At 41.2% G+C, this 13,258-nt stretch overlaps 1 protein-coding gene across 7 annotated transcripts in view; it reads right to left on the reverse strand.

Annotated features, from left to right (window-relative positions):
* Window positions 1-4,938: 4,938 nt before the first annotated feature.
* The window catches only part of LOC134350158 (bifunctional protein GlmU-like), a 92,021-nt gene continuing 83,701 nt past the window's right edge, over window positions 4,939-13,258 (reverse strand). For 5 of the 7 annotated variants that reach the window (XR_010018842.1, XM_063055114.1, XM_063055115.1 and 2 more), the window contains 2 exons: window positions 10,500-10,682; window positions 4,940-6,465 (listed from right to left, as the gene is read on the reverse strand). Coding sequence is in view for 5 of the 7 variants with exons in the window: in XM_063055114.1 (XP_062911184.1) it covers window positions 6,208-6,465; window positions 10,500-10,682 (441 nt within the window). In the remaining 2 variants the exon portion in view is untranslated. Of the gene's footprint in view, window positions 6,466-10,499; window positions 10,683-13,258 lie in introns of all 7 variants that reach the window. The other 2 variants (XR_010018841.1, XM_063055110.1) reach the window with 1 other exon arrangement.

Here is a 13,258-nt window from a genome sequence, read left to right on the forward strand (position 1 = left end):
CACACCCCGTCGGCCGAGCTGGTGTATGGCACACCCCTGGTCATCCCAGGAGAGTTCATACTGGCCTCAAGGGGGCAAGAGGAGAACCCGCAGCAGTCATGGACAGAGTACGCGAAAGGCTCGGCAACCTGGCCCCCGTACCGACTTCACAGCATGGACAGATCCCGACTGCGTACCCAAAGACCTGTAGAACTGTAAGTTTGTATTCGTACGAAGGGGCGCACACCGGGCACCGCTACAGCGGCTGTACGAGGGGCCGTTCAAGGTGATCAGTAACAACGGGTCCATATTCGTTCTGGACATTGGGGGGAAAGAGGAGGTTTTCGCGGTGGACCGACTCAAACCAGTCCATGTGGACTTGGCGCAGTCGGTCGAGGTTCAGGCACCGCGGCGCAGAGGCAGACAGCCCAAGCGGTGACTGATTCAGACTGTGGACATTGGGGGGGTGTATCGCCGGTTCTGGGGGGGGGGGTTATGTGGCGACCCACTTTCTACACAAGCGAACCGGCTCACAAAATAGCCCGCGCACGGGGTGAGACTTTTGTAATGCACCTCTGACGTCATTTCCGACCGGAGAGGGCTGGAAGGGAACTGCTTAAAAGCTGTGCCGCGAAGTTTGAATAAACTAGTCTTGAGTGCGACTTACTGACTGCGTGTTGTTATTGCTAGCTCTGTGTGTGGCACATCGCTACACTTTGTTTAAAAATTTACTTTGAACTTTGTGGCGTGACCTGGCAGTCAGCTGTGTAACAGCTAGTTTATTTCTACTTGCGACTGGACAACATCAGCCACTGCCTGCTGAAAAGTTGTTTCACTCTGTGCTGGAAGCTTTCTGGGCACTTGGTTGCCACAGGACATGGACACATTGGGCATCTATGCTCAACTTGAAAGATTTAGAACATGGAACACAGAACATTACAGCACAGTGCAGTCTCTTCTGCCCATGATACTGTGCAGGCCTTTTAACCTACTCTAAGAACAATCTAACCCTTTCCTCTTACATAGCCCTCCATTTTTCTACCATCCATGTGTCTTTCTAAGAGTTTCTTTAAATGTTCCTAATGTATCTGCCATGACTACCACCCTTGGTAGGGGGTTTCACCAATCCATCATTCTCTGACATCCCCCCAGTACTTTTCTCCAATCACTTTAAAATTATGATCTCTCACTTTAGTCATTTCCACCCTGGGAGAAAGTCTCTAGCTGTCTACTCGATCTATGCCTCTATCATCTTAAACACCTCTATCAAGTCACTTCTCATCCTCCTTTGCACCCTAGCTCGCTCAATCTATCTTCGTAAGACATGTTCCTAATCCAGGCTGCATCCTGGCATTCCTCTAAATCATCTCTAAAGCTTCCACATCCTTCCTACAATGAGGCAACCAGAACTGAACATCATATTCCAAATGCGGTCTAACCAGGGTTTTATAAAACTGCAACATTACCTCACAGTTCTTGAACTGGTTTCCACAACTAAAGAAGGCTAATCCACCATACCAGCTCCAAAAATAACCCCTGGGTTTCTAGGTTAACTTGAGCTTTTCACCCTCAAATCAATGCTTGATAACTCTTGGGGATCTCTGAGGTAAGGATAAGCTTGTTTACAGGTGAAATGCCCAGCATGGAAAATAGGCTCCTTTACCCTCCAGTCTCACACAACAATGGTGTGCTTTTGGTCAGCCCTAAAATTTGCTCCTGCCCATTAAAATGTATACAACATAACATTAACATGTGTAGAGGAGGTCAGAGAAATTCTTTTTTTAAGTAAAAAAACTGATTATTGGAACTCATCTGAAAAACTGAAGACTAAAATATAAAATTGTCTTTAAATTAAATATATACATTTTTATTTCCTTAGTTTTAAGCATTAATCTTAAAGAATTCACAGGGAACTACAACGGAATTGATTTCAAAATAATATTACTGAGGGGCAGCTGGCAAAAAATTTAAGTTGAGATTTTGCTTCCTTTTGGAGAGATGTGAATGCTGATATCACTGGCCTAGCCTGTCACCTCATGCTTCTGAGGTGATGAATGCTATGATGGGAATCTATAAATTTAAATGCACCTTCTTCACAAGTGTTAATGACATTTCATCAAAATGTGATTAACAATCCACACTCCTCCAAGTCCTTTCACATTTATCATGAAGAAACCATCCTTTGCTTGGTTACAAATCACCCTTTGGGAATTTCATGATTGTGTGCTGGGTACACAGGTCACAGACGCCTTCAACAATTTTATTAAATGAAACTGTACAGCAATCAATGTTACTGTTATAATCCCTCTGCTGTCTCACTGGCCATTTGGACAATCTCTGCAGCAATCTAAAACGGCCCAGTATATTTTCCAACAGAGAGAATCCTTCATTCAGAAGGCACTACTTACTCCAGTGAAGTCAGAAATCATTAAGATTTATTTGAAGTTTTGCTTTGCTTTGCTTTGCACTGAACTAATTTAAATCTCTCTTTTCTAAATTATTGAAGGAATTTATAACAGGCTGGTTATAATTAGCTAAGGGCTGTTCTTGGTGACTCCGGTGGCAAGCCCACGTAACCTAACCAAAATTGTCTCAAATAGAGATGCATGGTACTGCTCCATATTCCATCACATGATGGTGCTCAATTAACTGACCTTTGTCAGGGCGACTGCGGAACTGAATCAATTGACTAGACCAAAGGGAGTGAGGAAACAGCCAAGCATTTCCAGGCATAGCTCCAATCTTAAAATTTCGTCTTGAAAACCCAAGTTTTGATGCCAGGTTCACTCTGCATTAGTGTACAGGATACTAAGATCTATCAGTGGCCCTCTCCTATTTTTCATCCCTGTGCTATGTCATCCAAGAGCTAATCGTACAGGTACTGGTATCAGTTCCTACCATTTCTCTTAAAATCTCAGCTATTTCTGATTCGTCATAGTACTTGCCTGACAAAAATGCATGAACTAAATCTTCCATAACTAAACATTGTGGAAAGTTGATCCACTGTCTTGATTCAAATACACCCATAGCCTGCTTGTCAGTACCTGTATAACTCACCTAATCTCTCCAGATCTCTGCACTCCGACAAATCTGGCCCCTTGCATATTATCAGATTTATTCTCTTCAAGTCGGGCAACCGTATATTCAGCCAGCTTGCTTTTTGTTCTGAAATCCCCACCCGCTCTCCCTCTCTACACCTTTAGGTTGCTCTCTGGCCCAGTGTCAAAATGGTAAATTGATGATGCTATTGTAAAGGGTCTTAGGATAAAGCAGCAGCTTAGAAATTGCTGTCAACAACTGGACCCTCTATCAACGTTGGTAAAATACAGGAGGACAGTGAGCACACATGGAACTAACTAAATACCGAAGTGGAGAAAAATAATTCCAGACTTAACTTACAACAGCCAGCCTTGAACAGTGAAATATTCAACAGAAAATCCAAAAAGTTTGCATCACTCTACCAGTAACATTGTTGACAAATCAGTGGATAACTTCCATATAAATTAATGACATGATTAATATTTCTGTAAAACACGTGTGTCTACAATTATAAAGAATTGTTCGTAAAATATTTTGGCCTATCCTCAGAATTTGCAAGGTATGATATAAATATCAATTCCTTTGATATCCTAATTTAAGACACGCAAACTTGGCTTTGCTTCAAATTCAATGCTCATGTGTCTCATAATTATTTTAGACTGGATCACGTTCCCATTAATATGAGGTGTTCATGTCCCTTTGTATCTGCATTGATTTACATGAGTAAGTACACCCTTGAGACTGTACAAGGTAAAAAGATATGGATGATCAAATACTATTACTGTATAGGCATGCTTACTAAAGTATTCTTTCTTACAAGAAAAAAAAAGAAATGGACCAGAAATAGTTGGTTGAAAATACAACAATACAGAAAACAATGTTTGTTAATAGAGAAGCACAGTTAACATTTTAAGTCGATAAGGTCTCAGTACGAACGTGTCTGATCACCTGAGTATTTTCAACATTCAATTTATTTATTTAGAGTTACGGTGTGGAACAGGCGAGCTGCAAGACCCTGCAACCCACTTATTTAAACCTAGCCTAATTACAGGACAATTTACAATGGCCAATTCTGGTTTTCTTCTGGTTTTCCAACATTTGTATTCTTAAGCTCTTTGGTTGTCTTTTTTTGAAATTACATTATAGCAGCTTTATTCATCTAGCAATTTTTTTTGGGAGACCACCATTGATAAGAGAATAGAAATATTTCATGACAAAACAAAGCCATTCAGCCCATCAGGTTTATCCCAGCTCCTTTCTCAGAGCCTTTGCAAATTATCCTCTGTCAAGTGTCCACCTGATTCCCCTTCAAAGGCACTATCAAAATAGACAGTCAATTAAATATCTTCTATGTAAATAAACCTTTTCCTCACATACCCTCTGTAAAAGATCTTAACACCTGTGTTCCCTGCTCCTCAAACCATTTGCTAATAAAAAGTTTTCTGCTACATAGACTATTATGACTATTAAATTTCACCCTAATCAAAGAGAACAACTTCACCCTTGCCAGTCTAACCCAATACCTGGCCTTCATGTTCAACAATTAGCTATGAAAACTTTCCTAGGATAAACTGTCAAAACGCCATGAAACCACAACATAGGAGATGGAAGTGTGGTTCTACTTTGGGGTTTAAATAACACCTTCTTCTCTCTTGCATTCATTTTAATGACGAGAGCAGATCCTGGTGTTATCCAGAGGTCTGGTCCTGCACATAAGGTAGTCTGTGCAATTAAGGTCACTCACTGCCCAAGTACTATCTGTGAAGAATCAATTTAATGCACCTTGAGTTATGATCATGGACAGTTTCTGGAGATGGTCTGCAACTTCTCAGGGGTCTCTGTCCACTGGGATGAAGCCAAGGTCTCAGCTCAAAAATAAGTTTCAGAAAAGTACTCTCCCACTCATTCTACAAGCATGCCTAGATGTTGGAACACTGTGGTTTGTAACTTCGTCTTATGGAATTGAGCAGCAAATGTATACATTTCAAAAGAATTACTTTATTAGGAAACACTTGAAGACTTGGTTTATTAACAGCTGAAATTATGCATTTATCACAGTGAAATTATGAATGCAACTGCTGGACTGAGCTTCATACCCACACTTCTAGCTGTGCTGCATGTGTTAACTGCTCATCTAACAAGCTCTCACTTGTCACTCGCACAAATCTTTGCTGGTGTCATGGTGACCCTTAGACTGTGGCTGAATTGTTCCTAACAATGGATGAAGTCTTTACTAAACATTTGTTTCAGCCTGTGTGCTTGCAGCACATCCAGATCATTCTAACAAGGATAATTACTTGTATTTAGACATCACCTTAAAATGGAGCAAAGCATCCCAATGCATTATCACACAATAATCGACAGCAAGGTGCAATATGAGGTATTACCATATGGGGAAGTATGTGATCAAAGGAGGGTTTTGAGGAGATAATACAGGAGGCGAAAGGTAAAGAAGCAAGGAGGTTTCAAATTTGAATTCAGATCACATATTTTGAGACTTCACTATTTGGTACCAAGTGCCCGTCCTGTCTTATCTGTCATCTGTTGAACAATGATCACCATGCTTAGTTCCAAACAGCTGTAGGTCTGCAGATTTCTCGGCTAATTTGTTTTGCTCTGACTTCCTAGATTTTTCTCTCTCTCTGCTTGCTAATAACTTTTCTAATCAAAGTGGCCAACTTGAGCAGGATGTGGGCTTGGCTTAAAGCCAGGGAAAGGAGGGGCTGGGACAAGGCAGAACAGCCAGTTCCGACTGCTTCTTTAAACCCATGTCGTGCTTGTCAACTGACAACTGCTCTTCTGTGTTTGTTTGAACTGTCCCTCCCAATTAGTGGTAATAAGTAAGTCTGTAAGGATGAGCAAACACAGTGTATTCATCCTTCCAATCCACTAAATTCCCAAGAGCACAACCCTGCTAATAGACGGAGGAAGCCAACTGCATCTTGTGCTCTGCCAACAAGTGCAAGCAAGGAGGCAAATTAATGACAAGTCATTTGAAGAGTTTGGTAGAAATTATGTTATGTTGTCTATCCACTGTAGAATTGATTAGTTTCTGTGTGATGAAAGTGGGTGAATCAATAAGCAAAAGCAAAGAGCAGACAAAGCATGCTCCAGTCCAATTTACTCACTGCAATGGTTTGTTTTTTTTTACAAACCTGACATATAAACTGCAGGGTACAAATTGCTGCTCTAGGACTGGGCCTGTTTAGAGCGACTACTTATGGCAAGCTCAGGGAAACCTGTACGATCATCCATCTCTCTGGTGAATTCAAGCCCAACAGATTCGCCAATGACTATTTCGGCAGTGGTGAAGACTTCCAGGTCACCTAACACGTGCCCGCCGATCATCCTGCCATCCTTGTCTGCCAGAGCTATGTGCAAGTGGGGCACTTCATTCAGGGTTCCAACCAACGAGACGATTTCGAACTTTTCATTCAAATGCACGATCTGACAATGAGAAATGCAGCACAGTCAAGTTAAAAGGTGTTAACATTACAACTTCCATGTATCTGCACCCTATCTTCAAAGGTACTTTAAAGCATGCACGGACAGAAACCTACACATGAACGTCCTGATGCAAGACCCAAATCAAAACAAAAAGAAGTTTGGATTAATATTCTGTTCCCAACAAGGATTCCTCCCCTCTGTGAGGAATTCCACGCACTTCTGGGCAATAAAACACAGAACAGGGGTATAGCAAGTGGTGAATTAATAGCATGATGAATGACCTACTGATGGAGAATGCACATCTCTAGTTCAGACACTGGGTTGTGTACAGCTCACTAACCTTTGCCAAATTCTTATCCTTTGGAAGTGCACATTGTTAGATGGACACAAGAAGACTGCTATCTTTGTGTGATGCATTCCATAGCGGACAAGGTTGGCAACATTCCAGTCTACATTTCAAAATAGTTCATTAACTTCAATTCCTAAAAGAAGTCAGAAGTTTCTTAAGTTTCATTGGCCATTGAGCCATTGATAATTTGGAAATGATTGTAACAGGGCCTAATCTATACCCCTTACAAGTCCCGGTTCTGAGTTTGTTAATGTTTGTAACACAGGAGAATGCTTGCAAACCATTGTCTCAAGTCTTTTTTTCCAGATCAAGAATTGTACTTTCCAAACTAATTTATCGCATGGTTTATTCCCCAATTTCATGGTCAAGACACACCGATGTTGCAACTTGATATCTGCTTGACAGAAATGATGTTAAAATATCAGTACACCACATGCATGCTCTATGGCTGGATGTCGTGCACATGCATAGAACAAAAAGGCCAATGATAAACGACAGAATCTGTATTTACGTATATTGTGTCATTCATGTTCTAAACCTATCCCAAATGGAACAAAGCAACTGAATAAAAGTTTGAAGCCAAGACAATGTCGCGATGCCGGCAATGTAGCAGCCAAACTATGCACAGAAAATTGCCAGAAATATTCAACCTTAATCATCTGATGCTCGGATCCTGAAACATTAATGCTGTTTCACTCTATCTGGTTACTGCTTGACCAGCTGATCATTTCCAGCATTTGTCAAGTTATAAAACCCATTAATCTGTACAGTTTTTCTGTGGTCTCAGTTGAGGAATAATGATTGGCGAGATCACTCCCCACTCTTTTTCAGTCAGTATCATGGCCTCTGAACATCCACCTTGGGTTTCAATTCTACACCTCAGCAGAAAGGCAGCACCTAACAACACAGAGATGAATTACAAAGGTGCAGAGATGTACAATAGTACACTCGCTCAAGTTAAGCGCTATCACTGGGTTTTTTTGGGGAAAGCTTATTTGTACAATTGTGCAGGAAAGGGATGGTATGAAAGGTGCTTAAACTCACACCAAGCAATTCTCTTTACCTCAGCCAGGCATAAGCCATGACAGCATTGGTTAAGCTCAGGAAATCAGCATGTGACCACACCACACCATGTTTTGACTCTGGGCTGATCCATCACCTGTCACACACAAGCCATGTAGTGCTGCCAAAAGTGGAGGAGTTTGGTAGGAGATGAGTTTGTGGTAATTTTTCCTACCGTTGCAACCTGGTTGATCTTTGACACAAGGGACAGAGAGAAACCTGGAGCTCCTTCAATGTGTGATCACCCTTCATATAGCTGGGAAAAGGATCCTTCATAACAGTAGACGAGGAGCAAGCCAATGATGTGCAGTGGTAAGAAATGTGTCTTAAACCAAGGACTGGTGAGAGAAAATGAAATATTCTGCACTCTTCAGATATACTTCACTAAATGTTGACATAAGAGAATGTAGATTCTGGAATCTACAGCAGCAACAATTTGCTGGAACAATTCACTGGGTCCAGCAGCAACTGAGGAGGAAAATGGATAGTCAATGGACAGTCAATGCTTCAGGTCCCAGATTGGAATTGGAATCCAAGCTTGTCAGAAACAACTAATGGAGCCCATATGAAGCATCTCACCCAAAACATCATCTGTTGCTCTACCCTGAGTTATTCGCAGTCTATTCTTCCCTCTCTTACCCTGAGCAAACATTGTAAGTAAGTCAAGTACTTCACATTGAGCAGAAGAGAGCAGAGAGGATAAGCACCATATTGGATTGCTGTCTTGCACCTATTACTTTGGAGGTGGCTTGGAGGGCCACTGGCTTACCCAAACTCAAGCCACTGTCAGTCAGTGGCTAGCTGTGGGAGGGGTCCTGGCAGCCAGAAAAAAACATTGAGCTAATTGGATAAAAAATACTGTACACTAATGACAAAGTGGGGTCAAGTGAAATCCAATCTCAGATTCTTTTCCAGTCCTGATGAAGGGTCTCGGCCCGAAATGTCAACTGCTTACTCTTTTCCATAGATGCTGCCTGGCCTGCTGAGTTCCTCCAGCCATTTGTGTGTCTTACCTCAGACTTAGAGAACTGCTTACACCACTTAAAGCTCACTTGTACCACTTTTGACACAATATGAAGCACTCAATTTTATTACAGGTCTTATGAACCACTGCTAGGTGGCCATTAGTTTTAGGATATTGGGGAGCATTTAGTTACATAAATTTACTGTGTTCGCATAACATAAATGAAACCCATTCTCAGGTTTTCGCTCTGCAGTTCAATAATGCACCAGGATCATCTAAATCTGTCTGACTGACTGGCATCTATACTGTACTGCTGGAAGTGTCTACTTGACTTTTGCCTTTTAAGTCATACTGTTTACTTTCCTCAGTTTTCTCCTTAGCATTATATATCGTGGGATAATCTTTCATTGGACCCAAGGAGCCATTTAGGTGGTCAAGTAGTTTGAATTGGACTCATCTAATCTTTGGATCTTGTCTATATAAGCATGGGCAAGTGAGCTACAATTGGGATTGGGATTGGGAGTGGGAGTGGGAGAGGGGAACATGGCTGGTCTTCCTGTCGCAATGGATGTAATGCTGAGTGCCGTACTAAACTGGAGTGACAAAATCACCAGAGGTTTTACGTCCAGAATGTGGTCCACTTTAGCTCTATTGTACATTTACCCAGTGAAGACACTTGCTTCATGATAAAGGAGAAAAACTGTGTTCTACTTCTCCTCGTTCCCTTGCCACACAACAGCTCCATAACCAAAGAGAACTGATTTAATTGAAGAATAGAGAAGTTATTCTTACTTTCATTTGCAGCTGAAAACTGGACTAACATCAAAATGTGTAGATCCAAACAAACACAGTCTTTGCAAAGAAACTCAGGCTTAAATTAAACCCAGGTCAGCCACTGTGGTAACACACCATTTATAAAATCTCACAATTGTGTTTCAGCTGGATGCTCAGCTCATGAACTTTTCGTCAGGCAAAAGTGAATAATGCTTTCTTTACTAAAAAAGGTTTTCCATGGATCCCTTTATCAGCTTGTCTGTGCTTTAAAAAAGGCAAACACCTTAATGGACTATTCTCATTCCCTTTTGCCAATAAACTTTGTTCTGCATTTTTGTTTTTAAATTTTCCAATTGTCTAAGTTTAAAATTACATAATACACATTTCAGGGAGAAACAAAAGCCACTTTGGAGGGAAGATCTTCACAGGGCTGTGTTCCCTATTAAAGAGCTGTCTTTCTATAATTGTATATAGTTCAATAGAAAAGTTAACATAATAAAAGGTCAAAATAAAAAGGAAACCACCCAATAGAATTGATCTCCTCATCAATTTACATCAGTGAGAAGCCACTGTGTATTTTAGTCCAAATTTGCATTTATTTTATTACCATTCTGCTACTCTAAACTGAACTTTTTGTTAATGTTCAGCATAGCTGAACAGCATAAATTTGTTTACTAAATGATGTTGCTATGTTGGAGATTACTGTGCCTGTACACTGCTGGAAGGATTAAAATCGAACACATTTTGTTCTTTAAAGGTGTTGCTCAAGATTAGACACACAGTAAAGAGAAACTATCTCAAACATTCAGTTTATCTCCAGCCAGCTTTTTGTACCCCAGGCACAGCGATTGCTGCCAGTACTACTACCATCAGACATGCCAGTACCTCATTAGTATTCAAAGCAGTGGCATTTGCCAGTCTGAGCGTTGCCTTGGTTACACTGCCCACACAAGTGATGATAAATGGAGCTTTCAGCTTCTTATCCTTCACAAACATTATCAAAGAGGTCAGAATTTCTTCGCCAGGGCTCAAACGCAATGCATAGACTGAAAGGGGGCTTGATCCAGCCTACAAGAGTAAAACAATTGGCACATGAGCTGGAGGTTTTAACAAAGATGTCACAATTTTCTATTACAAAATAGCAACCCAGTCAGTCTAACACTCTGATGTGCCACAGCATCTGATGGAAACACAGGTTGTTTATAACTCCTTGACTAATTGCAAATGTGTGTAAGACAGCCTTCCTTTTAACCACATGCTCATTGTTTGAACACACTTTCCTGTGGTTCCAAAGAGAGGATTATTCTAATTCAAACAGATTAAGGCAGCAGTCGCACTGCAGCCCACCATTCCCTCACCAGACTCTGCAGAATGCAATGTGCAGCTGTTTCAGCAGAGTACCACGAGCAGCTGGGCATCCTTGCACCCAGTTTGGAAGCTTGAAAAGAACCTTCCGGCAGTTGGCAATCTTTCATAACGTCAGCATGGCAGCACCATATTCTCAAAACCAGAGGGAGTTAAGACGGGGTTTGAAAGTTCCCACCTTTCTGAAAGGAGGTTCTGTATTTGAATCTAAGTGCTGCAACTGAGCTCCCGATTCCACTCACACCACCAAGAGAGTGAGCAGGAACGAGGAACATTGCTCCGAACAATTCCCTGCATATCGAAAAACCCCTTAAATGCCTGCTTCCACCACTCCTCTCGTGGTCCTTTCCAGGTACCTACCATTCTCTGTATAAAAAACATGACCCGCGTATCGTCTTTAAACTTACCCCTCCTCACTTTAAATGCATGTCCTCTAGTTCTCGACATTTCTAATGCTGGGAAAGAAGCTTTTGACTGTCTACGCTATCTATGCCCCTCATAATCATGTTCAAAAGATTTTGCATAAACAGACTTGATCCAAAGATTTATGATTTCTCATGTCTTGCTCTGCCCTTCTCATCTGAGATGTTGGGACATCTTCTCAATTTATTTAATAGAAGTAAACCAATCTTTTGCAGAACTAAAACTGAGGAGAAATGAGTGTAACTAGTTACAAACTCTTCTTTAAGCAGACTCTCAGAATGGTGGAGCATTTGTTTCTGCTCCAGTTCCGTGGTTTCTGAAATAGCAAAGAAGGCCAATGTACAGCACACAAATTCTGCCACAGTATCTGCCATGTGTTTGTGCCAGACCCCGATGTAGTTCATCAGCTGAGGGAGAATTTGTTGATGTCAGTTAGGAGCAGGTTTCCTTACTTGTGTTTTGACATTATATTTTGAGTTATCCCGAACTGCAGGCTGAAGTTGAGGACTCTAAAGTCAAAACTATGACACTGTGCTACTGCCTGTGTTGTGCCCATCCTACTGAAAGGACAACACTGAACTAGGGATGATAAAGAAATATGGCACATGAACTATGGTTCTGCATGTGTTAACATGTTGATTTGAGGCTTGAATAACCTGGCCCAGTTGGGAGAGCTTAACTTGTGCTTCCAGTGTTGACAGCCCAGGTGTTTCACAATCACCACCACTGTTATTAGGTTTTTATACCATATTTATTGAATAAACTGAATTTACATTCCCAGCTGCCAAGGGATTTGAATCTGTGACACTAGATCATTAGCCTGGTCCTCCGTCCCTCTAACAAATGTTACTTTGTGTTTACTATTCCAGAATAAATTTTCTTCCTCAGACCTCTACCATGACCTTTCTTGCTGAATACACGAACCAATCTGTTGTGAGTGGCTTTACATAAACTACAGGTACCTTAATTGTCTGAGATGGTATAAAGGCAGCCTTCCATTTACACAATTGAATCACCTGAACAGATACTGATGCTGGCACCTATTAAACATGACCTTGGCCGTCTTCGTCCCAATCTTCCCCCATCCGCGCAGGATTGCTTTACAAGTCAGGAGAGCTGCACAGTCAAGCAATAATTTAATACTTTTCTCTCAAATCATTATGTCTATCAGCCAATTTCCCAGACTTCACTGTCAATGTATACCATTCCAATGAAAGGACAGACCCGGTCAAAGTTCAAAGTACATTTTGTTATCAAAGCATGCATACTTTACACAACCTTGAGTTTTGTCTCCTTACAGGCAGCCATCTCTCCATACAGACAGGTGCTTATGCAGTCAGAAGATGGTGGCACTGACAGTCGAAAATCATTATTGTTCTCCATCTTGATCTTCACATAAAATAATTATGCAACATGCTCAATTTATAAGTGAGTTTTGATAACGCTCAGCACCTATACTCAGGATGCTATCCAAGTTGCATGCCGTCTTGGACAATGTCTCCCATCCACGACATAATGTACTGGTTGGGCACAGGAGTACATTCAGCCAGAGACTCATTCCACCAAGATGCAGCACATAGGAAGTCATTCCTGCCTGTGGCCATCAAAATTTACAACTCCTCCCTTGGAGGGTCAGACACCCTGAGCCAATAGGCTGGTCCTGGACTTATTTCCTGGCATAATTTACATATTACTATTTAACTATTTATGGTTTTATTAATATTTAATTATTTATGGTGCAACTGTAACGAAAACCAATTTCCCCCGGGATCAATAAAGTATGACTATGACTATGACTATGACTATGACTATGATGGTGCAGATCAAAGGTGAACTTGGTCAGGAAAGGAAACGGA

Source organism: Mobula hypostoma, chromosome 8 (genome assembly GCF_963921235.1).
Source record: "Mobula hypostoma chromosome 8, sMobHyp1.1, whole genome shotgun sequence".
Lineage (NCBI taxonomy): Eukaryota > Metazoa > Chordata > Chondrichthyes > Myliobatiformes > Myliobatidae > Mobula > Mobula hypostoma.